At 37.3% G+C, this 26221-nt stretch overlaps 2 protein-coding genes across 9 annotated transcripts; both read left to right on the top strand.

The window, feature by feature from the left end:
- The first annotated feature begins 499 nt into the window (after window positions 1–499).
- LOC146449799 (chymotrypsinogen B-like) lies at window positions 500–14812 on the top strand. Of its 8 annotated transcripts, XM_085101085.1 has the most exons (7): window positions 500–986; window positions 2427–2525; window positions 5750–5795; window positions 10840–11061; window positions 11529–11741; window positions 12832–13161; window positions 14691–14812. In XM_085101085.1, exons 2-7 carry the CDS (start codon window positions 2511–2513, stop codon window positions 14741–14743), a joined length of 879 nt encoding a protein of 292 aa, XP_084957211.1. In that variant the 5' UTR covers window positions 500–986; window positions 2427–2510; the 3' UTR covers window positions 14744–14812. The 8 variants fall into 8 exon arrangements, with proteins under 8 accessions (XP_084957211.1, XP_084957213.1, XP_084957210.1 ...); XM_085101087.1 differs by lacking the exons at window positions 500–986; window positions 2427–2525 and adding an exon at window positions 10259–10391 and having other exon boundaries at window positions 5708–5795; XM_085101083.1 differs by lacking the exons at window positions 500–986; window positions 2427–2525; window positions 5750–5795 and adding exons at window positions 9350–9481; window positions 9651–9680 and having other exon boundaries at window positions 10259–11061.
- On the top strand, window positions 14759–25077 carry LOC146449798 (uncharacterized). Its single transcript, XM_085101075.1, has 7 exons — window positions 14759–15046; window positions 16383–16524; window positions 16809–17164; window positions 17657–17789; window positions 21814–22011; window positions 24038–24250; window positions 24698–25077. The coding sequence occupies exons 1-7, from the start codon at window positions 14759–14761 to the stop codon at window positions 25075–25077; spliced, it is 1710 nt and encodes a 569-aa protein (XP_084957201.1).
- Window positions 25078–26221: the final 1144 nt, after the last annotated feature.

The raw sequence follows: 26221 nt of genomic DNA, 5'->3' as shown, positions 1-26221 counted from the left end.
GAAACAAATCTAAGCTTTTTCATGCAAGAGTGTTACATTATATTTGAATTGAAGCCGCGATTGAACAGACGAGTATAAAGATCACAACCGCGGCACAAAAATTTTGATATTTTTGTCACAGTGAGTTTAAAATCTCTTCGGACATTAAAATCTACATTCTATTAGCTTTCAAATCACGTGTATTTCTTAGAGATTCGTTGGAAGTTACGCGAGAAACTTTTTTTTATGGAAGTGTATGATTGTGATTAGCCGTTGTACAATTGAAAACGGTGAAGGCACGTAACGCGCGAGGTAACATTATCCGCGAGAAAATCGATGCCTTCTAAAAATAACTTCAGAGGGATTACGATGGGGATAGGGCCCATATGGGGGATTACCTCTCTTACCTTCATCCTCTCTTGATATTACCCATAATTTTCATTTTTAATCCCATTGCTGTGTAGAAGTATGCTTTTAGTTCATGTTCATGTGTGGGTTCGGGGGAGGGGGGTGGGGGAACTGTGACACAATCAGTCAGCCATCCCCAGCTTTTCAAATATTGGGTAATCGACAAGGGACTGTGTAATATATTCACCCAAAATATAACGCCAGATGATATCCCTGGATACATCTGTAAAACAAGTTATGTGAAATGTAGAGCTTTGGGAGCTATGAACTTTGAAGGAATCGTCAAGGCAACTCCTGTGATGGCAGACCTTCAACACATTAGCACGCAGAAATATGACACACACACATTCACACCCTTTGTGTTTGATGATTAGTTTTTGTTAAAAAATGTTCATAGTGTGATGAATTGATTTTCTAACCCATATTTGCTGACTCTATTTGTCCGAGGTAATAACCCACCTTGATTCATGTAAATGGTAGTATCAACTAGTAGCCAGCATATGTTTTTGGGCGCCATGGCCTTGCAAGTTACCGGTAGACACACTGGGGCTGACAGTAGGGACAAATTTTACTCTCTTTTCTTCTTGGGTGATGTACATGTAAGTACTTATATTTTCATTTATGTGAGTCAAAAATTGAAGGGTTACCTGGAAAAAAAAGTCTCAAGTGACTTTTCATGAATTGCTAGATTCTCCTTCCAAATTGCCTTTTATTAATTTTGCTTGTGAAACAAAAGGAGAATTTGGCCTTACAAAAAAAGGCACTTAATTAGGGCCTTATCCTACACACCCTGTCAATTGTTACCTTATTTATGTTTAGAGATTGTTTGTCAATTTGTTGTACTACAATGACTTAATAATTAGGTAAAGGTAATTATGTAACTCTATGTCTGCAGTCATTTTCCTTTATTGTTATGCATGTATTTACTATTTAAGTTTGCATAGCACTGAACTGTCAGTGTACTGTCTTTGTTGCATTATTCAGAGTCCCTTTCAAATTGTACAATTTGAATCACAACATCTTATGGAAGTTTAATGAAGGAAATGAAATAAAAAAAATAAATAAATAAATAAAATGACAAAAACAAGTTAAATCCTCACAATTTGAATTTGACCCTTATATGACATGCAGAGAGGACAGTGCACTCATGTAGGAACATGCCTTAGAATGTACAGATTGCATAACACGAATTACAGAATGGCATGCTGAAAACATACAAAGCAAGTGTTGTAGTCTGAGCCCTCCCCAGAGATTTGTTAATGTACCAACATTGCATTTCATTGTAGGTTTTCTTGTCCCAGATCCCAGCCTGTTTCCCATAGTAAAGGTTAATAGTGCTAGAGAGGTGAAGAAAGTACTCAGTGGCCAGGCCTATTTGTCATCTATGTGCTAATACAAGGTTTTGAAAAATGAGCTTCCACATTCCTTGCTGTCTGTAGGAAGGGCTCTCAGATGTAGGCAGACTTCTCTGCAGCCACAGTGAGCAGAATTTTAACCTGCAATGTTGCTTTGCTAGGTTTTACAATTAAATACACAGTTCTTTGTTTTTGTGTCTTGAAAATTATCAAATGGCCGGGCAATTTTCAAGAATAAATTAATGTCTTCTTTCAAAACAAAGTACTTAATAATATTCATAGACATTATTTTAGACTTGCTGGATATGGACATCATCATTATTTTGAATTGTCCACTCATTGGCTAGTAATAATTGTGAATGCTGATTGTATTTTCAAAGGCGAGCAAAACATTGTGCCGGCTGACTTGTTTGTGTGACATTTGATATTCCTCCTATGTTGCACCAAAAGGGAAAATTCGACACAGTTTCTGGAGTCTTTTGTTTGCCAGCTGGGATGTTATTTTTCCCAGCATGAAACCTCGCTGCTGTGTAACAAATTGTACTGAGCCAAATAGGGCAAGGTGGTCTACATGTTGTTTAGGTAAGGTGATGTTTCACTGAGTTTTAATGTTTAGATTAAATGTCGTGTGTCATACTCTGGAATTTTACTGAGTGTTTGGTCTCCCTCACTCTCTCTTTACAGGGTGGTTATGTTGAAAGGAATGGACTGACAACAGCTGTTAAAATATTGATCATGTTATGAAAGATGGCATGAGAAAAGAATTGCATGGCTGTAAAAGAAGTAAGATATTTTGTGACTTGTTTATGTTAAGACCTTTCCAAATGCCCATCAAACTTATTCTTAAACTATTCTTTCCAATCAAAGTCAGTTTAGACAGGATAACCTTGACCTCAAGAAGAGTTGTTGATCAGCCTAACACCGCATTTTTTAGGCCTTTACAGTTTTGCTGTAGTCACATGCACTATATACAAGTTGTATATACTTACCCATCATGTAGAACACAGCAGGGTTTCTTACAAGTCAAGGAAGACTGAGTCTGGATGGACTGTATTGCATGAGAACAATATCATGCTAGCTTTTCCTCACTAATGGCTGCTCACATCCAAACTGCATTCCTTTTTCACTCATTATTTGTTGTTGTGTTGTTGTGTTTGAGTACACCAATGATATCTTAGCAAATCTGCAAATTAAGATGAAGATTTTCAATTAAAAAACAAAACAAAAGAAAACAAACAAAACAAAACAAAACAAAACAAAACAAACAAAAAACAAAACAAGAAAAGAAAAGAAGAAAAAAAGAAAAAAAGTGTGTGGCTTCAGTTGATGTGCCTGGTATTAGCTGATAGTTTCCACTTCAAGTGATCATACCGTTAAAGAAAGAAAGTGATTGATTGTTGCTCACTACTCTCTATTACGTACCCCATTGATTCCTTGGTCAAAGCTTGCTGCACTTCACCACATTCTCAGAAGAAAACGTGAAATCCCATACCTCCCCTTTTAGGTGTGTTTGCCCGGCCTTAGTGCTGTGGATGTAAACCAATCAGAATCTGTCTTGTGTGCATATATTTGTGAGTTTTTAGGGGCAGCTGAAGGCTTCTTTTTATTCTACTGCTTGAGATTGTGCAAATGTAGAAAGTGGTTCCCAGTGGAGACTGGTCCTAGTTCAGTGACAAGTTCCAAGAGATGAAGTGAAGAAACTGTTGTAGTATCTTTCCACCATCTCTTATGATTTGTTGTAGGCACTGTGCTCAAAGGTTAATTGAATTATTTTGAAAACATTAAGGTATCAGCCACCCTTCAGGACAGTCCGCGCGCGGCTCGCTGCCATATTTGAGGTTTCAACGTTATCAAATAGATATGCTTGAGAGCTTTCTTTACAAAAAAAAAAAAAAAAAAAAAAAAATCAGAAAAAAATATTATTTCTGTCGAAAGATATCGAGGGTAAAAGATTTTTTCTCGTTAATTATATTAAGTGATCGTTGACAAAATTTATCATACCCGTGTCACATATCAATTAACTTGTCTGTGAACTAGTAACGTGATACGGAGTGCGTGCTTCAACACAACAGTCGTGCGAATTGTCTTCGTGTTGTTTATAGCCCGTCAGTAGTATTCTCCGTGGATATTTAGCGTTTGCTTCGGTGAAAATGCCGCCAAAAAAAAAAAAAAAAAAAAGAAAAGGTCGTGTCCGTTTTCGTCATCGAAACCGGGAGCGAAAAAGAAATCGAAGAGCGAGTTTGACAAACAATGGGCCGCAAAATTTGCGGAGAGCGACAAAGGCTCAGTTTATCTGCAAGAGAAATGGCTCGAGGAGCTGGATATTCAGAAAAGCGAAAATGCTACAGTTGCTGCGAGTGCAAACCGCTCCAAAATCCAGCTAGAAGAGCCAGAAGAAGAAAGCCAATTAAGCTCAACGACCCCATCTGCTGATGGAACGTGGAAAACAATAAGCGGTCGAGCTATCGCATCGAGCGAAAAGCTGCTTGAGAAACTAGACGAGTCTGTATCTTGTCGATTTTGCCAGGGAAGAGTCCAGGTCATGGACGATGCAGCAACTAAGCATGGACTTGGTTCTACCTAGAGAATCCAGTGCGAGAATAAAAGCTGTCCGTCGCACAAGACAAATTCTGTTTTTAATTCTTCCGAGAAGAGCAGAGCGTTTGAAATAGACCGGGCCTCAGTTCTTGGCCTTCGAGCAATCGGCGGCTTCGCTTTCGTTCGTGTTGATTTCGCACTGGTTTTCGGCATCTTTACCAACCTAGCAAACATTTCAAGAAATAAACACAATATATCTTTATTGCTACATGAAAACCGTATTGTTGTTAACTATGCATGTACGTTCACTTACCTCAACAAATTTTGTCTTTTGTTCACACGCGATGTAATTAAACTGACTGGAAGCAAAATAATTTATATTTCCTGCTGCCTTTCGCGAAAGTTTGTTCCTGTTACATGTTACTTGTCAAAGTCCTATTGTTAGAGAAAATTGATCCCTCTCTGATATCAATCAGAATAAACATTTAGGTGTTATAACCTCATTCCAGGTAGGATGCCGCCAAAAATGTGTTTTCCATTTTATCTCCGAACCCAAATTTTGCCGATCGGTTTTCAACTCTAAGTCGGCAGCCTTTCAATCAATTTCGCTAAAATTTGGCCAGAGTGATGCCATATATCTCTTCTACAAAACCATGTCTGCGAATTATAATACTCCTTTTGATTTTAAAGCGTTAAGCTGGAGCTTTTTTCCACAGGGAGTGTTGACTAATTGCCTTCCCCAACTTCATTTGCTAATAAAAGAGAAACAAACGCACTTGTCAAAAATCTGAGACACCGTTTTTTAGTGGAACGTGTTGAGAAGCGAATGCGGTGTTAATTGTTTTCTTCCGTTTATTTCCGGCGGGAGTGGAACATGGTTTATAGAGACGTGAACTTTTACACAGAGCGTTCCAATCTCGATACACTTTTAAGTAAATAGTTTTTGTTAGTTCAAATCTATAATCTGGAATTAATAAGCTTTTAAAAAAATATATGGTTTATAGGGGTTTTTATAAAAACAATTAACGCTACAGCGATCCGCGCGGACGGTCCTGAGGGGTGGCTGATCTGTTCTCTTGAATTTTTTCTTGAGCTGCAAGAAACAATCCAATAAAGAAAAAGAAACTTGAGCTCTTTCCGGTGGAATAACTCAGTGACCTAAAGAAGCTTGCTATTAAAGAATTCTGTGCTTATCGGCTGATTAGTCTTTCTGTGAGCTTGCACTTGCAGGGAAATAAACCTGTTTGTCCAAAAAAATTGTCCCTATTAATGCCTTGTTGCAGGTTACACACATCTGCCATTTGTGAATGTTAGTGGTGTATATTAATGTTCTTCTTTTTATGTATGTTTTTCTTTATCAAGGCAGCAGATTCCGGAATGTTTCCTTGCCAGTGATTACTGCTAGTACTGCTGTTACCTTGCACTTTGAAAAGTAACGAGCCACCTGTCAAAACGTGTGCCCAGTGCAGACCCAGCATGGTGATCCAGAAATAAAGAAAGAACAATATTGGAGGGGTAGTCGAAGCTAACACCTTCCGATTACCATTTCGGATGCTCTACCACTGAGCTACAGGAAACTCGTGGGAGCTTAGACCAATAAACTAAGTTCATGGGACAAACATAGCAGTTTCTTTCCAAGTGCAGAGGGTAACGGACGCGCGGGGAAAAAAAAGGGGCGAGTGTTCTTATCAATATTGCTGGATCGACAAAAAGAGCAAATGGATTTGTAAATAACATGGGAACGAAGTCGCTTTGGCACGGGTCTTGCTAAGTAGATTAATGTTGACAGCACTGTGCCTAACTAACTTATTTTTTGGGGATATTAGAAAATTTTCATTTTGCAAAATTGTGTATGCGCCTCACTTTATGAAACATACTACGTTAAAATATTATCATATTACTGATTAAACTCCGTTTGTTCCTGTACTGTACTGTTGTATGTTGAAAACGTATTATGTTCTTAATCCAAAAAAAGCAGTTGACAAAAGTGCTAGGCTTTAATTCCCTAAATCACCATCATTGATGCTAGATTGAAACTTTAATTTATTGTATGTTCATGGAACTACTTCATGCTTTGCCCAATAATTACATTTTGACTAATTGTTACAGAAGTAGAAGTGTTTAATTATACGTATAATTACGAAACTTCTGCAGAGCCGAAAGGCCATTAACATTATTTTCCCGAGAACCGTGAAAACGTAATGTTAATTCTTCATCTGGGAATCCCAGTGAATATAAATTCTTCCAGGAACAATCTACATGTACTTCTCCCCCACCCCCTAATAACATCTGTTTTGCACGCCGGAAATTTCCGATCAGTCCTGAAATCCTCGTCGTGGTCTCGGCAAAATGCCCAACGCGTCACTGAAAACAATAGAGGTATTGTTTTAATCTTAATTGGCGAATTTAGGCCGGTACAATAGACCATTTCTTGATACGTGTTGTTGTTGTTCCTTCCTTTTTTTTAGATTCGTAAAATTATGACACTATAAAACTTTCTCTTGCCCCGCCCCCCCCCCCCCCACCCTCCCTCTTTATCTATTTATTTTTTTTTTATTTTTAATTCCACTTTAAGGAATTTACAAACCAAAAATTTACGTTTTCGTGGTTCTCGAAAGAAAACAAAACGAAAACAGCTAAAAAAAAAAATGCATATGGACCGAATATTTACACAAATGTATTACCAATGTTAAAACAATTGATTTTCGTTTTAGTATACATTTCAGTTGAAACAGTTTGTGGTGCCTGTTTTTTCCCCCGACGTTTTTCATCAGAACTGAAATTTCAACTCGCTCCAAATGTTAGGGTACCTTTTTAAACAACTTTGAAGAACTATCTAAGCGTTTTTGGTTATAAATCGTTTCTTCTATTGATAGGTTAGATGATAAGTAACGTAGAGCATTTTTTAATCAAACGGAAAATAAACATCAAACTACCTGGAAAACAAAATAATTGAAAGCAACGCCCGTGAAAATATATTATAGGCTTATTCGCTGAAACTCAACGGCCACGGTGACTAAATCGTTCGGAGCTATTTTCTTTCTCCAAAGACTTGAGATGCTTCCATTATCCTCGTAAAGTTAAGAGCATCCAGCAAGTTGTTTGTTCGCCTATCTGTCAGCTGTTTACTAGCATCAAATTGGCACTCTGTAAATTTATTTGGATGCACAACGCTTTCTTTGTTTGTGCTGATAATGACTTTACTCTAGGTTTCTTAGACACCGTCAGAAATGGCCGAAGAGAGGACTCTTGTAGATACAGCTGATCACTGTTTACATTTTGAAGACTACGAGAAGGAGGCTGAACTGAAGAGAGAGCAAATGTGAGATCTTTGATACAATGGAAGAACTTTAAAATACCAGCAGCTCAACTTTATCCCAGCAAGTTATATGATACAGTACCCGCCAATGTCGTATTGGAACTTGATAAACAGACACTTCAAGGTCAGATGTTGATATTTTTAGATAAGTCATTTAAGCATTTGTACTACTTCAACATAAAATAACCCGTAATGTTGTAGGAAAAGATCAAGGAGCCATTAGAAAGCGAAATAAAACAGGTGTAATAATAATAATAATAATAATAATAATAATAATAATAATAATAATAATAATAATAATAGTGGAGATATTTGCGATGTGCTATAAGTGCAAGAAGGCCTTTTTGATAGATTAAGAAGTAAATAAAACGCTTTAAGAACAAGGAACTTCAAAGTAAGCTCATATTTAACATACATGCGATTTGTGTTTGATCTATCTTAATGGGTGCAAGAAAGTCTCATATACATCTTTGCTGGCTCAAAATGTAGCATTTCTCTAGTTTTGTGTGAAAAAAGGTTATGTAACAAAGATTAAGGAAACAGAAAGACGGGGAAGAAGTATTGGGAAATCACGAAATGAATCACTTGAAATTAGCATACAAAGGAGTCATTTCGACACAGCTTAAAATTATCAACAAGTGGTTCAACTTTTAATGAGCTTGGAAGCGAAACTTTCGACAGTTTTTATTCTGGAGTTGATGGCCTTAAGTAATGTAGACTAAAAGCTTTGAAAGTAGTGGTTTATGCCTTTCATTTATACACCTTGCAGGGGTTACTCGCGTGTTTTTTTTTCCCGATGTTTTTATCAGAACTGAAATTTCAACTCGCTCCAAATGTTAGGGTACCTTTTCAAACAAGTTTGAAGAACTATCTAAGCGATTTAGGTTATAAATCGTTTCTTCTATTAATAGGTGAGATGATGAGGTAGAGCATTTTTTAATCAAATGGAAAATAAACATCGAACTACCTGAAAAACAAAATAATTGAAAGCAACACCCGTGAAAATATGTTATAAGCTTATTCGCTAAAACTCTACGGCCATGAAAACTAAATCGTTCGGAGCGATTATATGTTAGTGTTAGTGAGTTATATGATACAGTACCTGCCAATGTCGTATTGGAACTTGATAAACAGACACTTCAAGTTCAGATGTTGATATTTTTAGATAAGCCATTTGTGCATTTGTACTACGTCAGCAGAAAATAACCCGTAATGTTGTAGGAAAAGATCAAGGAGCCATTAGACAGCGAAATAAAACAGGTGTAATAATAATGATGATAGTGGAGATATTTTCAATATGCCATAACTGCAAGTATGCCTTTTTGGCTAAACAAGTAAATAAAAACGCATTAAGAATAAGGAACATTAAGGTTAGCTCATATTTTATGGGTGCAAGAAAATCACATACACATCATTGCTGGCTCAAAATTTAACATTTCTCTAGTTTTGTGTGAAAAAGGGTTAATATGTAACAAGAATTCAGGAAATAGAAAGACAGGAAGGAAGTATTAGAGAATCACTAAATGCGTCACTTGAAATTATCATACAAAGGAGTCATTTCGACACAGCTTAAAAGTATCAACAAGTTATTCTACTTTTAATGGGCTTGGAAGCGAAACTTTCGACAGTTTTATTCTGGTGTTAATAGCCTGAATGGATATTGAAATATTTGAAAGTAGTGGTTAAATGCTTTTAATTTAAACACCTTACAGGTGTTATTCCCCGTTTTTTTTTTTTTTTTGTTTTTTTTTTTGTTTTTTGTTTCTCCATAAAATGACCCCTCGGATAACTGGAGGATAAGTCATCGAGGAGCCTTGGTCTGCGAAGATGAAAACACTGGTAAAAATTGCATTTCTCTCGACATTGATGACTCTATCTGAAGGTAAGACAAGCGAAAATCATTATGGCCTTTTTAAATTACAAAACGGAATTTTGATGAGAATTTTGAATAATTTGTACAAAAGAGTTATATTTTTACCAGCAGCTCAACTTTTTCCAAACAAATTGTATAATACATACCCGCTAATGTCATATTCCCACTGCATCAACAGACACTTCAAGTTCAGATGTTGATGTTTTAGGTAAGTCATTTGTGCATTTGTACTACTTCAACAGAAAAACCCATAATGTTGTAGGAAAAGATCAAGGAGCCATAAGACAGCGAAAGAAAACAGGTGTAATAATAATAATAATAATAATAATAATAATAATAGTGGAGATATTTGCGATATGCTATAAGTGCAAGATGGCCTTTTTGATTTAAGTAGTAAATAAGAACGCTTTAAGAACAAGGAACTTAAAGGTAAGTTCATATTTAACATGCATTACAATTTGTTTGATCTTTCTTAATGGGTGCAAGAAAATCTCATATACATGTTTGCTGGCTCAAAATTTAGCATTTCTCTAGTTTTGTGTAAAAAAAAGGTTATGAAACAAAGCTTCAGGGAACAGAAAGACGGGAAGGAAGTATTGGGGAATCACAAAATGCATCACTTGAAATTAGCATACAAAGGCTTAAAAGTATCAACAACTTATTCAACTTTTAATGGGCTTAGAAGCGACAAACTTTCAAGAGTCTTATTCTGGTGTTAATGGCCTTAAAGGGGGTTAAAGGCTTTGAAAGTAGTGGTTCAATGTTTTTAATTTATACACCTTGCAGGTGTCACCCGCAGTTGCTCATAAAATGACCGCTCGAATAACTGGAGGATAAGTCAACGTCGAGCCTTTGTCTGCGAGGATGAGAATACTGGTAACTATCGCATTTCTCTCGGCATTGCTGACTCTATCTGATGGTAAGACAAAGCGAAAGTTATCTTGGCCTCTTTGAATTACAAAAATAAATTTGATCTTAGTCTCGCAAGTCCTTCTATGGTAGCATTTTTGAAGAATTTGTGGTAAATATTTTTATTTTGGCGAAGGAGAAATGTTGTGAAAATGCTTAATTCCTGGCCGTTCTGTCGCAACTTATTTGAGTATTTTTTTTTTCCTTTAACGCCTTCGTTTAATTGAGTTATATAAGGAAATGAAAATTCAGGTTTTTAAGTAAGTTTGGGACGAAAAGGAAAATTTAGAAACTCCACTATGAAAATAGGTGTTGCGGCAACGATGTGCTTGTGCGTTTCTAAAACCACAATAAATGTATAACGTGACAACACCTCTCATGGTAGATGGCTTTCGTTCTGGAAAATTATATCAGGACAAAATCGCACGCATGTTGTAACGTGAATTTATCCTTGAAAGGGTGTGGCCAACGCCATTTCATTTCACGTGTGGTCGGTGGTGAGAATGCCCCCAAACATTCATGGCCCTGGCAAGTTTCTCTGCGAATGTCCTTCAACGGAAACCTGCAGCACATCTGTGGAGGTTCCCTTATTGGCGGCGAATGGGTGGTGACGGCATCGCATTGTGTGGTTAACAGAGACGACACAGTCAACGAACCTGATTTGTTCACTGTTGTAGTTGGTGAGTCAGTTGAAATCACAATTCAGTTTAATATTGCCTCTGACAGAGCAGCAGTAATTACGTAAACAAAGGACAATACGATTTGATCAGTGATCGAACGATTGTGATTTATTATGTTCTGTGCCCGGGGGAACTGGATAATGCTGTTGCGTCATCCCTACCAGTTCATCTCTTATTATTATCATCATCATCATTATTATTATTATTATTATTATTATTATTATTATTATTATTATTATTATTATTATTATTATTATTATTGCTCATTGCTCAATGTCCGATAAGTAAATAAAATATGGTAAAATAAAAGTAAAAAATGTGACATTTTTTTTCTTTTTTCTTTATATTTATCTTAATCTCCGATCTTATACTGTTGATCATTGACGGTTTGTCAAAGTCAAATAAATTTTTCCTCCGTCTTTGGATTAAAACGGTGGCTGAGTTAAGATTTCACCTCTTTTGTTCAGGTGCACACGAGAGGCTTGGGACCACTGACGTAGAGCAGTCAATTAAAGTTAAACGGCTGTTTGTTCATGAAGGATTCAGCTACAGTACTCTAAGGAATGACATTGCCTTGTTACAGCTAGCTACTCCGGCAAGGCTTAGTGACAAAGTCAATACTGTTTGTCTTCCTGGACAAGGATTACGAGTTCCTGTCGGGTACAAATGCTACATTACAGGTATCCTGTACATTAGTAAATAGAAAATCACATCTTCATGGCGAAGATTTGATAGGAGAAGTAGGAACGATAATCGTTATCCTAAATCTATTCAGCTTAGAAGACCGTTTGTGCGTGGCTTATGGGTGATTAGTGCGGGTTGGGGAGGTGGTTGGGGTGGGCAATAGAGTATACATATAGTAGACCCATAATAGCCGCGCTATTTTATGTTTATAATATATAATTTTATCAGTACTATAGCAAGCACCACCCAATTATGTGGTTCTCCTGTTTCTTTTTTTTTTTTCCTGTATCTAGAGTGTTTTCACATGACGTCACGGCGGCCATGTTGATGTCCCAAAACAAAGAAATGGGGGCCATGTTGGTGTCCCAAACTAAACCTCTGAGAATAGGCCATTTTACAGTTGTGTACTAAGTGACCTGGCTGGGGGTGACCTTGTTTTGATACAGACCTCACTGCTTTTCATATGTAGATCATCTCGTTCTTATGCTAACTAGTTTGCATTTGCATATGAAAGCAGTGAGGTTTGTATCAAAACAAGGTCACCCCCAGCCTCGCTTCCAACGCAAGGCCAGGTCACAAAGCACACAACTGTAAAATGGCCTATTGAACTCTATTTTTATGCAAATACTTTCGTTTGTCTCAGTAAACCAACATGGCCGGTAGTCACGTGAATGAAAACACTCTATTTTGCAACGTTGATTGCGATCTTTAAAGGGAAAGTATGGAGAAAGCGAGAAAATGGCTGAGCAGAAATACCCGTGTGTGGAAATCTTGAGTCTCTCAGCGCGAATATCAAGACAAAAAATCAAACAAAGAAAGAAACCGAACTGAAAAGCGTACAAAAATCCTAGTTCAATGGTTATACCATATAAAATCTCAACATTTGCAACGCTTGATAAAACAAACAATCGAAACAAAATGTTGACGTTATTCTAAAGAGATATATGTTTTTTGGTGGTTATAATAAGAATTTCCATTTGAACTGTTGGCTACTTCTTGGTATGAATCACTCCAATAGCTTTGTCTTAGAAACAGTTTACAAGTTTCTGAGTCCTCCAGTTGATCTACTTTTGAAATTGTATTCAGGTTGGGGGCGAACCGTAACAGGTGGAGCGGGGTCGAACCTTTTGCAGCAAGCGATTCTTCCTGTGCAGAGTCACCAACGATGCTCTGAAGTAAATAGCATACTGGTCCCGGTAGACGAAACTTCGATGATCTGTGCTGGAAGTGGTAAGGCAAACCAGCCTGGTGGTTGCCAAGGTGACAGTGGAGGGCCGTTTGTGTGTAATGAGGGTGGGAAGTGGGTTCTGCGTGGAGTTGTTAGTTGGGGACATTACAGGTGCTCTACTGAACACTTTACAGTGTTTGCACGTCTCAGCTCTTTCATAAATTGGATCGATGTCAAGATGTCAGACGGTAATCTTTTTCACTCATTTTTTATTGCACTAAGGGCATTATTTGAGATTTTGCTAAAGATGCCGTTAGTAAAAATAAAAATGTTGTTAGTGAGCAATACGTAAGCCATTTTGTTTTAGCCAGCGTAACCTTATTAAAATGGCTATTATTATTATTATTATTATTATTATTATTACTATTACTATTATTATTAGTATTGTGTGGAATATTTTGATAAAGAATTATTATTATTTTTTTTTTAATTATTATTATTATTATTATTATTATTAATCAACATAGCATTTATAAAATAAGAATTATTTTAAAAGGACTCTGAAACGCTGACAAGCGTCAACAAATTGCTAAAACTATCATTTCTATATGTTTGCATTGCTCGAAATCGTACGCATTTACAAGGCCCTAAAGCTTTTTGCTGACTTGCAAGGACCCATCTGTAATAAAGATCCCCAAAATAAAAGAATAAATCTTATAGTTTATTGGATATAATCGTGTAAAGTTTGATTATCATTTTTACATAAATTATGACATAAATGTGGAAAGCCCTAAATTTCTCGAATTGGGTCTTTGCGATTTTGTTGAAACTCTGTTCAGCGCAAGGCACTAATGGGCACTATGTATAGCCGAGAGATTTTTTACGAAAGAAAGCCGGCAACAACAGAATTTCGACTCAGACCTCAAAGGAGCGTGGCACTATAACCACGTGACATTTACTCCGATTGCCATTTTTTTTTTTTGTTGTTTTTTTGCTATATTGTAGATTGATCTATATGTTATCCATTCTATGTGTTACACTTACGATAAAAGTAAAGGTGGGGATACCAGAGAGCTTCGAAGTAGGGTGGTACCGCCAAAAAATAACTGGGTCGAGTCACCTTAAAGCATCATATTTTCAAACAATATAATGTACACATTAGGAAAAACAACTAGACCTTGTTTGCAGCATGATCACAGAATTTTATGTCTTCACCAACTTTTACTTAACATGCGATACTGTCCCAGCCCAGAATTTTTCAAACGAGACGTCGTTACTTTTTGTCCTTTTCCTTTTTTTAATTGATAAAATGTTTTTGCTGAAAATGTTTTCTCTACTGCTTATGGGTATTACCGTAGCAAAGGGGGTCGTGCGTTTCCCAATGATTTTAAAGCTGAAACTGCGGTGTGAGAACAGGTAGTAATGTAGATGTCTTTAGATGAAACCGATAATTTTGTCAATTCAAGGATACCGTTTTTCACATACAGACACAGGATTCCAGTAACACAGCTAACTTTGTTAACACACACGTAACTGGCAATTTCTACAAGCGTTCTTTTTTATTATTTTCTATTTATTTTCTATTTATTTTTTTTATTTATTTACTGATTTTTTTGGCTGTTTTCGCTCCCTACGCGTGTCTTGTGTACGTAATAAGTATGTTCTCTGCACGATGTGTCTTTCCAAAACCATGGAGATAATGGTATATTGGATCACTTGAACATTGGTTCGGAAGTAATCTTTATTAAAGCCATCACGGGTTGATTTTAATTTCAAGAGGGATGTCTGAAAGCCCTTGGCATGGAATCCGGTGCTATCCCAAACGCTTAAGTCAGTGCTTCCTCCATGTATGATGTGAATCATGCCCCCGGCCTAGGGAGGCTGAACTTTCAAGAAACTGCTGTCAAATCAGGGGCTTGGGCAGCTGCACAAAATAATAACAATCCGTGGTTGCAGGTTGATCTGGGTGCCCCGGACACCATAGTAACACGTATAGCCACTCAAGGAAGAAACTATAATGGGAATTGGCACTCGGGAGCTCACAGCCAGTGGGTAACCAATTACCAGCTGCAGTACAGTAAAGATGGCTCAAACTTCAAGCATTACAAGGAGAAAGGACAGGCAAACGCTAAGGTTAATATATTTTATTTTACAAACTTTGGACAGTTGCCCATGAATGTAACTTGATCATCAACAAAACAACAATGAAGGGAGTTGAGAACCAGAGTTTCCCGACTCAAAGTTTTCAAACCAAATATACCTGCAAGAGTCTCACTTGTAAAATCATTTAATACAAGAATAAATTAAAAGTCTAACCTCTTAATAGTCAGTAATTATTACGTCTTCTGAAACTTGAAAATAAGGTGCAATTGCCGTGTGCATTCAGAGAGAAATGCTTAATTATTCCATTCTTATTTTCCATAGAAATAGAAACTTTCCACTAAGGTCTTACCAAGAAAACAAAAACCTTATGAAAAGTGAGTAAACATTTGCCAGGAAATTGGGATGTGAGCGCATTCAACGGAAGTAAACCTTTATTACGATTGGCAGATATAGCTGTGTTCTCAAACTTTCTTTTCGCTTGGAATGGTCACTTTCAAGTGTTACTACTGAAATATAATTTGGCCAATTGAAGTCGAGATTGGCCAGTGGCTAGAAGAAAAAAATGTAATCAACACAAGCGTGTTGGGAAATTCCATAATTCTAAAAGTTAGTTCCTTGAAAGCCATTTCCACGAGTTTCATTTTCTCTCTCTCTTTTTTTTTTTCTCTCGCAGCATTAAGACTGTTCCGTAACTTTTTAATGCAATAAAATTAAACCCAAACATCTTCTTTAACCTTTAGGATCCTAGCCTCGAGGAAAAAACATCAAAATAGGAAAATGGTGTTAGTTGTTTGTATCTTTAGCATGACGTTCTAGACCTTCAATTTCGACTGTGCGCGAAAACTCGATAATCATTTTGTTAAAAGGAACAGTGAAATATTTAAATAGCCAGTTCTGTAAGCTTTATCAATTCGATATCAGGTTTTGGGTATCCGTTATATAACTGAGAAACGATTCATCCGTTAAATCGGAGGCACTCCTAAAGGTACACTGTAACCTTAGTACCTGATGTTAACAGATATGACTTCAATTTGTAAAATATACAGTTGGAGAGTTGGAATGATAGGGAAAGCACAACACGGCGTGGTACATGTATTTTTTTTAAGTTAGTTACAGCAGCATACAGTACGAAGAAAAAAAACCTCTGTGTTCTTTCAATAGGAGTCGATCCTTTGGCCTTCCGATTAACAATTCGAAAACCGTAAAACTGAGGAGCTGCAGGAATCTTGCAGGAGCTAGACCATTTAGGCCAGAGAATGGCTGTGTGACTAACTAAAAAAATTAATGCATTTACCATTCATCCCATAACATCACTGTCATTTTTTCCAATACGATGTAGATCAGTTTCTCGTGTTTTTTTATTTAGGTCTTTGCTGGAAACACAGACCGGGATACTGTTGTCAGTCATGATCTTCAGCAACTAATCCAGGCACGCTACATCCGCTTTGTACCTACGCAATGGCATGGTCATATATCAATGAGGGTGGAGCTCTATGGCTGTAAATTAGGTACGCAAGTTGTCATTTTAAAGTTGCTCGTTGAAGTTGTTCTGTGCCTTACACGGTCGGGCAAGACCCTTGCCTACGATATAAATTCATAAGCCAAATATATTTAACATTACTTCATCAAGGTCAAAACTAAGCTGTAAATTCATCTTATAACAATGGAAACTGAACAGCATCTCATTTAGCATTATATGACTTTGAGATTGTGCTGGGAAAAAATAGTGAACCGTACGCAAACATTGCATGCTGTTAATCATAACTAGAATCATATTTATTTTGATTTCTAGACATGTGTTTAAAAGATCTTAGAATGGAAAATGGTGCAATCTCAGACACTCAAATCAGAGCTTCTTCCATGTGGGATAACAATCATGCCCCCGGCCAAGGGAGACTGAACTTTCAAGAAACTACAGTCAAGTCAGGGTGTTGGTCAGCTAGAACAAATGATGTTAATCAGTGGCTGCAGATTGATTTGGGTAGGCTGGGTAAGATTGTAACACGTATAGCCACGCAAGGAAGAAATTATAACGGGCAGTGGCCTTGGGGACCTCACAGCCAGTGGGTAATCAAGTACACACTGCAGTACAGTGTAAATGGTGTGAACTTCGACGACTACAGGGACGTGGAGCGAAACACTATCCAGGCGAGTTTAAACCCGTTATTTGGGGCTCACATTACCGTTTGCAATACCCTGTTAATTCTTACGAAACTCGAGATTACCGGACCATCCTGAGTTGCGCAGAATATATGCGCACCAGCAAAAGGAGGCACCGTCCTTTACAAAGGAGCACTCTATGCTCTTAGTTATGAAATTTTGTGGTAACAATTTATCTGAAAGACTCTAAAGGTAACAAAATCTTCACAGCTGGAGAGCAGCAATGCATGTAAAATTGGCACATAAAATCTTAATTAGAGTAGTTTACAAGTAAGTCTCGAAAGTAATTCGCGAATGGTTTCGTTTTGCTTCACAACAGTTTGTGATTGGCTGGCAAAAGCCGTGCACTTTATCTATGCCACTTTATTGGTTCGTTTAGTTATGCTAATTACGACTGTAGAGGTTTGCCAGATTTTCTTTTACGACATTAATTGAAAACCGTTCTATTTGAGGAAACAATTTTTGGTATTATTTTCTCAGGAATTTGCTGGAAATACAGACCGGGACACTATCATTGATCATGATCTCAACCCACCAATTTTTGGACGTTACATTCGCTTTCGACCAAAAGACTGGCATGAACACATATCAATGAGAGTTGAACTCTATGGCTGTTGAGGTAACAAAATGTTTCCTATTCCAAAACATAATCCTTTTTCTTTCTTTGGAATCAGTCTCAAAATACACCTTTAGAATACATATACAGCGAAGAAAGAAAGTGTGGTCAGAAAGTCGTCAGAAGCTATTACGCTTCCATAGGACAGAGATGCTTAGGAAGATGTAATTGTCCACCGTATTCCCCAAATGAGGAATAGTGTTCTTCGAGACCTGGCTTTTGAATGGGACTCTGTCTAGCCGGCGGTTCTTTGTATGTACATCATTAGACCCGTAAGCTGAGAGTATGTTGTGGCAGAGTTCGTTGGGTTTGTGTGTGAATACCCCCCCCCCCCCCCCCCTTCCTTCTAACTTCCAGAAATCCGAAAGCAAAAGCTTGTTTTAATAGGCCATTTCTTGGTTGTTTTGAACCTCATTATGAAAACGAGGCTAACTTTGCTATACTAAAAATTAGTTATCATTCACATGCAAACCAAACTAATTTTCATGTGAAAAGCTTAGCACTGAGCCTTGCTCTCATAGAGAGGTTTACAAAAACGGTGAAAGCGAAATGGCTTATTATAGTAATGGCTTAAAGTATACATTTTAATAAAAAATAGTTTACTTTAATATGTAAACAAAGGCAATTTTAAAAGTATATTTATAATTTTATTTTCTCTCAGATTGAGGACCTTAAACATTTGACACAAGCATCGGATTCAACAAAGAAATGGAAAATTATTAAGGGGTTAAACATAAGGGACACAAGGCAGATACTTAAGGTTTTTAAATTGAACGCCGGTTGCTAAAAATGTACCTAAAAAAGGCGAAAGAGGATAATATAGAAACTGCTGGCTTTAGACAACATCCTCTCTGTTTCCATGGAGATATTTTAGTCGCTTTAATGATGGAAATAAAGTAACGTTAAATTGCGTTTGCATACTGAGAATTTCTCCATTTCAGATGAATGACATTTATGATGATTATTTTAAATTTTGGTGTAGGACATTGTGGACACTGCTGAAAACGCCACCTTAAAATCACTGAACATGCCATGTGTAAGAGACTTGTCTTTTAAAACAACAAGATCCACCAATTCACGAAAATGTATCCCTGAGATAGTCCGATACAAACGTCTGTAAAATTCTGAAACTTAACGGAACTATATCTCCGTATTTTAACAGACAAGACTTAAAAAAAAAAATTGGCGATTTTATTAATTTAAAGGTGCGACTCTTTACAGCAGTATCAACGGATTTTGTTTTCTGGCCTGCGTCAAAATGTAGAACCACCGTGGAATTTACCTCTATAACAGACTTCATGCCGTTTAACCGAATTCCACACCCATTGACAATTCACCTTTATTTTTTATTTTTTTTTTTTTGTTACTTTTTATCTCAGTATCATGTCTTTCATGATGAAAACAGTCCTTCCCAGATGCTCAGTTTACTCTACATTATTCCCAACGCAACATAAAACTAGGAAAACGCTACACTCCCTACAGGGAATGAAATTACTTGGAATTACAACGATTTCGTTATTTAAAAAAGCGCACCCTTCTAGATATAGTATTTGAGGATCGACACGACTGAGAACGGGGCTTTAATATAAATAATAACTATCGTCAGCTGAGCCAATTTGTTTCCAAAATTCTTCCTTCGCCACGTCGGCTCGGGAGCTTACGGTTTATTTCTTATTCTGAACGTCATCAGTTGGATCTTTCCTTCCATTTCTTTCATAACTCTAACCTTTATTAAAGGTTTTTTCAGTGGTAAAAAAAGGATAAAAAAAGAAAAGAATTAAAAAGGAAAAAAAAGAAGGTCATATTTATGTCTTTCGTGAACTTCTACGTAAACAAAATGCAGACATTATGCAAAATTGAGCAAAGAGCTTGTGCAATATCGTTCAATTTTTTTTAGTAAAAAAAAAAAAAACTGTTAGGCAAGCTTTTTGTTTTTTAGAGGGGTGGGAGGGGGCATCAATTGTCCTGAACGGCAATGGATATAATTTTTTTTCTTTAATCTGAAGGCAAAAGCCCACATCCCCGGTGTGTAATCAGCTGTGAAAATTTCATTGTAAACTTGAGTTAGGAGTTGGCATAAGACCAACTTATTGTTTCTTGAAGGGTGTATAAACAGAAAAAAAAAGTGAAAAACAAGCCTTTGCTGCATTACGTGACTTGTTTTCTATCCTTTCTTTCTTCGGAAGCATAATTGAAGCTAGTAAATTCAGATAACAGCAAGGAGAAAAAAAAAAAGATGATCGCAAGTCCCGAGAACTGAAGAACTTAAATCACGTAATCACGCGCATCTATCGCTTTGTTCTTTACTTAGTCGTTCACTGTCCCATTCTTGCTTGCTATCGCGACCTTCACTTGGCCCTTAATTGGTACATTCGGCTCATTAACGTTTCGCCCTGGACCCAGAAAATATTTTCATTTTGCCTTCGAACGGTTAAAGCGGGCGGCATCTGTATTTATGTATTTGTTCACTTGCCGTTATATGAAGAGTTAACATACATAACGCAAGTCAAAGTTTGCCTATTTGTTTCTTTGTGTTTTGTTGATGTTATGATACCGCAATGATTGAAAAGTTCAAAAAACTACAATATTTTACCTGCAAGTGTGAAATGAAATCGTGTTAATGGAGAAATAGGTACCGTTTCTAGACGTAACGATTTTTAAAATAAGGACACATAGTAAACGTCCTTTCTTGCCTTTTTAAATTTCTTGGTATAAGTTTGCAGGAATATTCAATGAAAGTTAGGGAGAGAAAGTAATGTTGGTGTAGCTGGATTGTAATCAATAATGATCGCAGCCATATCTGAAAGCTCAATATTTATCAAACGTTCGTATACCTTTCATTACTGCAAATATCGGTTGGTCTTAGGATATTAATCTTGAAGAAGCCGCGTTTGATCGTGCATTTAATTTAACAGCGCTTATTATCACCAAGACGATAGCAGTAGGGAAATATTACAAAAAGAAAAATATATATACATTCTTCCTATTATCTCAAGGACACGCAAGAAATAGACTGATATTGCGAACATCTATACTCCTCTGATTCTATGCATATCTGGATAAACACATCACGGACGTGTTGTTTGCAAGTGCGAAACCGGAAAGTTATTGCAGAAGAGTTTTATGGTTGGAAACAATGAAGCCATCTGCTGACGAAAAGAGAGAAACCTCGAGGTGGTAAATGATGGGAAGAGAGCCGAAATCCGCCACCTGTCAGCTGGTTAGCTTTAATTCGTTATAAATAAAGTGATAGTTATAAGATATTCACTTCCTTCCTTGGCTGTTGGATATCATGTTGTCTTTGCTCATCACTGTTGCGGTTCTGTGCATTCCCGCCCTTACTGAAGGTAAGTTGCTTTGTTATTCAGGGATTTAAAACCTCGCAATTGAAAGTGCTTTTAACGTTGTTTTTAAATTTCTGGTATACTGATGGTATCAGTACTTGGAACTCCAATCTGTCTGTTTAAAGTTTAAGGGCGCAGGTAAATGAAATCGACCTGTACTGTACGCTAATGAGGAAGGGACTTGTGTTTCAACATGAAAGGCCAAAATTTATTTATTTTTTCCCAAAATCCCTTCTCTCCAACTCGCGGTCACAAGGAAAACTTCGATCCGCTAGGGAAGGTTACCATCAATTTGGTTCCGATTAATTCGGAAGATAAACGACTTTCATGATGATTGTTTCTATCTTCCTCCCCTTGTTTGTTTTTATTTTATTACAGCCATTTATATTGAGTAAAACGAAATAGAAAGAGAGTATTTAAAAAGATACGTAGACGTCCTTTGTTTTTCTCGATTAAACATTATTGCGAAACGTCAGAACATTATATCGCTAGTTTTTACTTGCCTGTGTATTTCTAAAGCATTATTAATAAACATTATTGCCATTCAGAATTTATATTTAGTACTTAAATTGTATTTATTCTTTGCAGTTAAATTAAGATGGATTGTTCTTAAAATTCTCGTAAATTTTGGCAGACTTTCTATATAATCTTGACATAATTTTATTCTCCTATTTTAGGGTGCGGAAATCGCCCACCGGGTATGCGCGTGGTAGGTGGTGTTAACGCCCAGCAACATTCGTGGCCCTGGCAGATTTCCCTCAGAGTTAATGGCCGACATATTTGTGGAGGATCTCTGATTAGACCTGACTGGGTTGTAACCGCTGCTCATTGTGTTGCAAGAAATTTAAACCCGAGTGGATACACTGTGGTTGTAGGTAGGTTGAAAAGTTTTCAAAATATGATAAAATGATACCAACACCAACAGTGATCTCTCTTCGCGGTTTGCTGTTTGCTGTTAACAACAAAACAATACGTCATGTCCACTATGACTGGAAACTCTGTCTGAAGTCAAAGCTAATTGCCGATAAATCACACAGGCCAAAAATTTATTGGATGCTGTTACTGGAATTATATTCCTATATCTATTCGCCAAAAATTAATGAAACAACTATTTCAACAAGCTCTCTTTCAGTATTATTTTGTTCAGTATTGATCACTGCCAGACGACCTTTTAAAGCGTTTTCTCTCTTTCTCTTCCTCTATTTATAATTAGTTTTCCTTTTTCTGTTTTTCTTCTTTTATCTTTAAAACAAATATTATATCGTAGTTTAAAGTGCCTATGAAGCGAAAATTGCCTTTAGGTAGTTATAAAATTTACCCTTTCAAACACGGGATTTCAAAGTTTGAGATTGTTGGGGTAAAAATTGGCGATTTTGTGAGCGCTCAAAGTTGGGCTATTTTGCCTTCAAAATGGTATACGAATCGTGCGGCCAAGATGCCAGGTGACAATAACCGCTGACGTCACGTTAGTGCCAAGAATTGCAATTCATCATGGCGGAAGAGAAGAAAGATAAGCGACATCAATGCGATATTGCGTTACTGGCGTCCGTAACAAAGAAAGTTGCCAGAATCGGTCGTTCACAGAATCGCTAGACATGCTTTTCTCTTTCTACAATCCTTTTCGGCGGCAAGAACAGAATGAAAGTAAACAAACTTTTGGCACCAACATGACGTTACAACTTGGAATTCAGCGTAAAACTCGACCCAGTCCTCTGACCATTTTTGAAAGCAAAATAGCTCAACTTTGAGCGTTTGTAAAATCTACAAGTTTTACCCCAGTACTCTAAAACGTCGGAATAGTACATGTTAAAGTGCAAATTTTATAACTACACAAAAACAATTTTCGCTTCATAGGCACTTTAAAGGGAATACAATTAGCTAACTATATTATGCCCTTCTCCACTCCTTTCTTAGGCACTCTAACCCTATGTAATACGATACGTGTGGAGTAAATACAAAATACAAAATACAAAATACAAAAAAAAATCCCACAGGTAAAGAATAAACATTTAATTCAGGCCATGGTTGTAACAGGTTTTAATCGAAAAAATAGTAAAATTTTACAAACAGTAATAACTTATTTCCTTCCTTCAACCTCACGGACCATGGTGCTCTCAGTTCTCTGGACAAAACCGTTGCAGCGGTTCATCTACACGTGAACTCGTTCCCTTAGATAAAAATTACGTTATGTCAATGTTTACTTTTAAGGACGGTGCCTACTATTGTTACTGCGCATACGTTCTGCGCATTTCGAGATACTTGGGTTTCCTATGGGTGGTGCCTACTAATACAGGGATAATTTTGCGCGGTTTAAAACTAAACGGAGAAAGCAGAACTTAGCAAGTGCTTTTGGTATCTCAAAAGAAAATTGGGGGTAGCCATGCATTTTTCAGAGATAATTAAGCTTCAATTTAGGAAAAAAATCCCATACATTTCTTTATATTTTGGCGCTTTTTAGAGATATTATTGCTTAATTATCTCTGAAAAATGCGTGGTTACCCCCAATTTTCTTTTTGGGTTCCAAGAGTCCTTGCTAAGATCTGCTTTTCCCGCATAGTCATAAGCCGCACAAAAATACTTCGGTATTAGTAGGCACCGTCCTTAAATGGAATGAAACTGTTTGCTTTCTTTCAAAGATAACCTGACAGCCTTGCCTAGTTTTCCTCAATTTCTTAACCCCTTTCATGTCCCTTCCATTTTCGTTTTATTCCGAAAAGAACTATATGCAAATATAATAATAAAGAGCCCTTGACTCTTACTAAACTAAATAAATAAATAAATTATAAGGACTTTAGAATATTATATTTTTTGTTTGAGATCTGGTAGACAGCTTGAGGTTGAGGAAATGAGAGAAAGTAAAAAAGCAGGTCCATGAATGTACTCTATAACTGTATTTTCTAGGTGCGCATGTAAGAACTGGGACCACCGCTGTACAACAAACGTTCAACCTGAAGAAGCTCTTCTCACACGAGTCTTTCTCCATGAGCCATCTGAAAAGCGACATCGCCCTTCTGCAACTCGACCGTCCTGCTCAGCTCAGTGACAAAGTAAACACCGTCTGCATGCCACCTTCGAGGAGCCGGATAGCTGCGGGTACAAAGTGTTTCATAACAGGTACGTGTGATTATCCTTTCGTCAAAAGATTCGATTGTTTTTCAGTGTTTATTCGATGGGTCAGTCGATTCTGTACGTTTTAGGGTCTTATTTTTATTATTTATCTAGGAAATGTCTGTAGAAATATCATTCATCGCACCTGCTTCATTTCCCTGACAATTCATTAACAACTTATTTATATTGTAATTATAAGAGAAATTGAATGATATAGTATAGGCTAGCCTAACAGCGAAGCTCCCAAATACACAAACAAACAAACAAGCAAACAAAAAGAACAAAAAAGGAAAGGCAATAATTGAAGTCAGTCCCGAAAGAGGACGGTGAAGCAACAATTCTGGATAAACTAGCATCACAGAGTGATTTCACTGGATGACGAGGGGTCCTTTGTCTTGGGGCTTCGCACATCCAAAAGTTAATTTTCGTTAAAGTGATATTTTATCGTATCAGGATGGGGAAGGACCGTCGGTGGTGGCGCAGCAGCAAATACACTTCAGCAAGCTGAGCTACCTGTAGTGGAACACTCTCGCTGCTCCAGGATAAACGGTGCTTTAATTCCAGTTGAAGAATCATCCATGGTTTGTGCTGGAAGTGGTGTGGAAGGCCAGGCTGGAGGTTGCCAAGGAGACAGCGGTGGCCCATTCGTTTGCGAGGAAAACGGCAAATGGGTTCTCCGTGGCGCTGTAAGTTGGGGCAACGGAATGTGCCGAACCAGCTTCTTTACCGTATTTGCCCGTGTCAGCAATTTCATTGACTGGATCAACCAGAAAATGTCTGGTGGTGGTGGTAATGGTGGTGGAAGCGGTGGCGGTAAGTTTTGCATAAGTTAAAACTTTCTACATTTAAACTTTCTAAATATTGATACATTTTAGGCCCGGTTCATACGTCGAACTTAACATGAGCCGAACCTAATAATTTGGTTCGGCGCATGTAAAGATCGACGTATGAATCAGTTAGGATCGACAGATTTGTATTTGGGTCGACCCGCCGTTCTATTCGACTGCGCCAGTCGAATAGAACGGCAAAAGTTCGACTTCGATTCAGACGTCGAACTTTTCATGTGCCGAACCAAATGCATACGTTACGTATAAATTATATAAATTATATCTATCCCAGAGGTCTGCGCGTTCCATCGACTTGGCATGCGCAAAGGACTTCATTCTTAACAAGATGGCGGGAAAAGAGGAATGTGCTTGTTCTTCTTGTTTCGAAACAACTGAATGTACTTGTCTGAGATGCGAAAGATTAAAAAAAAAAAAAGAATCTATTCTCGAAGTGCACACGCACTTCAAACCGACAGGAACTTTCCAATACAGGCTATATCAAAGGCGAAGCGTCAAGACTTCTCAGAACAAAATCTTCAAAAACGACATTTGAAGAAAACATTACTCTATTCAAACAGAGATTACGCAATAGAGGTTAACTCGATAACCTTATAAAATAAAACTCTTTCAGAAGTCAACCTCCGCGAAAGAATGTCGGCACTACAAAACAAACTAAAAACCCGTAAAACATTTTGAAGTTTGTTATGGAATATCGCCCTTCTTTGCCTAACCTTAAACAATTCAGATGAGTAAATACAGGAGGCATAATCAGGGATGGAGACCGTAAGCGTGGGGTCCACGCTTACCCATGAGTTGTACCAAAAAAAATCTATTTTAGAAAAAATTGCCCCCCCCCCCTCCCCCCACCTTCTCACATCATAAACCTGCGTGAATACACGCAAATTTGCGTGGGGCTACTAACTTATATGTGACACGGAAAGCAGCTGAGAAAAAATTCACTAAAGATAAAAAAGTCCTTACCTGTCTGAGTACATGTCCGTAGAGTGTAAGCTTTTTTCATTCATTTAACAGTAGCAACGCACGCAGCGCCACCGTTTTGGCGCCTTTTTGACTTTACTGTGAGAGTCATGTGATCAATAGACCGCCTATTCCAACTTTTCCCGTCTTCTTTCAATTGTTGCCTTTTCTT

Source organism: Pavona decussata, unplaced genomic scaffold, assembly GCF_977016875.1.
Source record: "Pavona decussata unplaced genomic scaffold, jaPavDecu1.1 SCAFFOLD_580, whole genome shotgun sequence".
Lineage (NCBI taxonomy): Eukaryota > Metazoa > Cnidaria > Anthozoa > Scleractinia > Agariciidae > Pavona > Pavona decussata.
The sequence above is the reverse complement of the archived record's forward strand: the minus strand, read 5'-3'. Positions and strand labels throughout refer to the sequence as shown.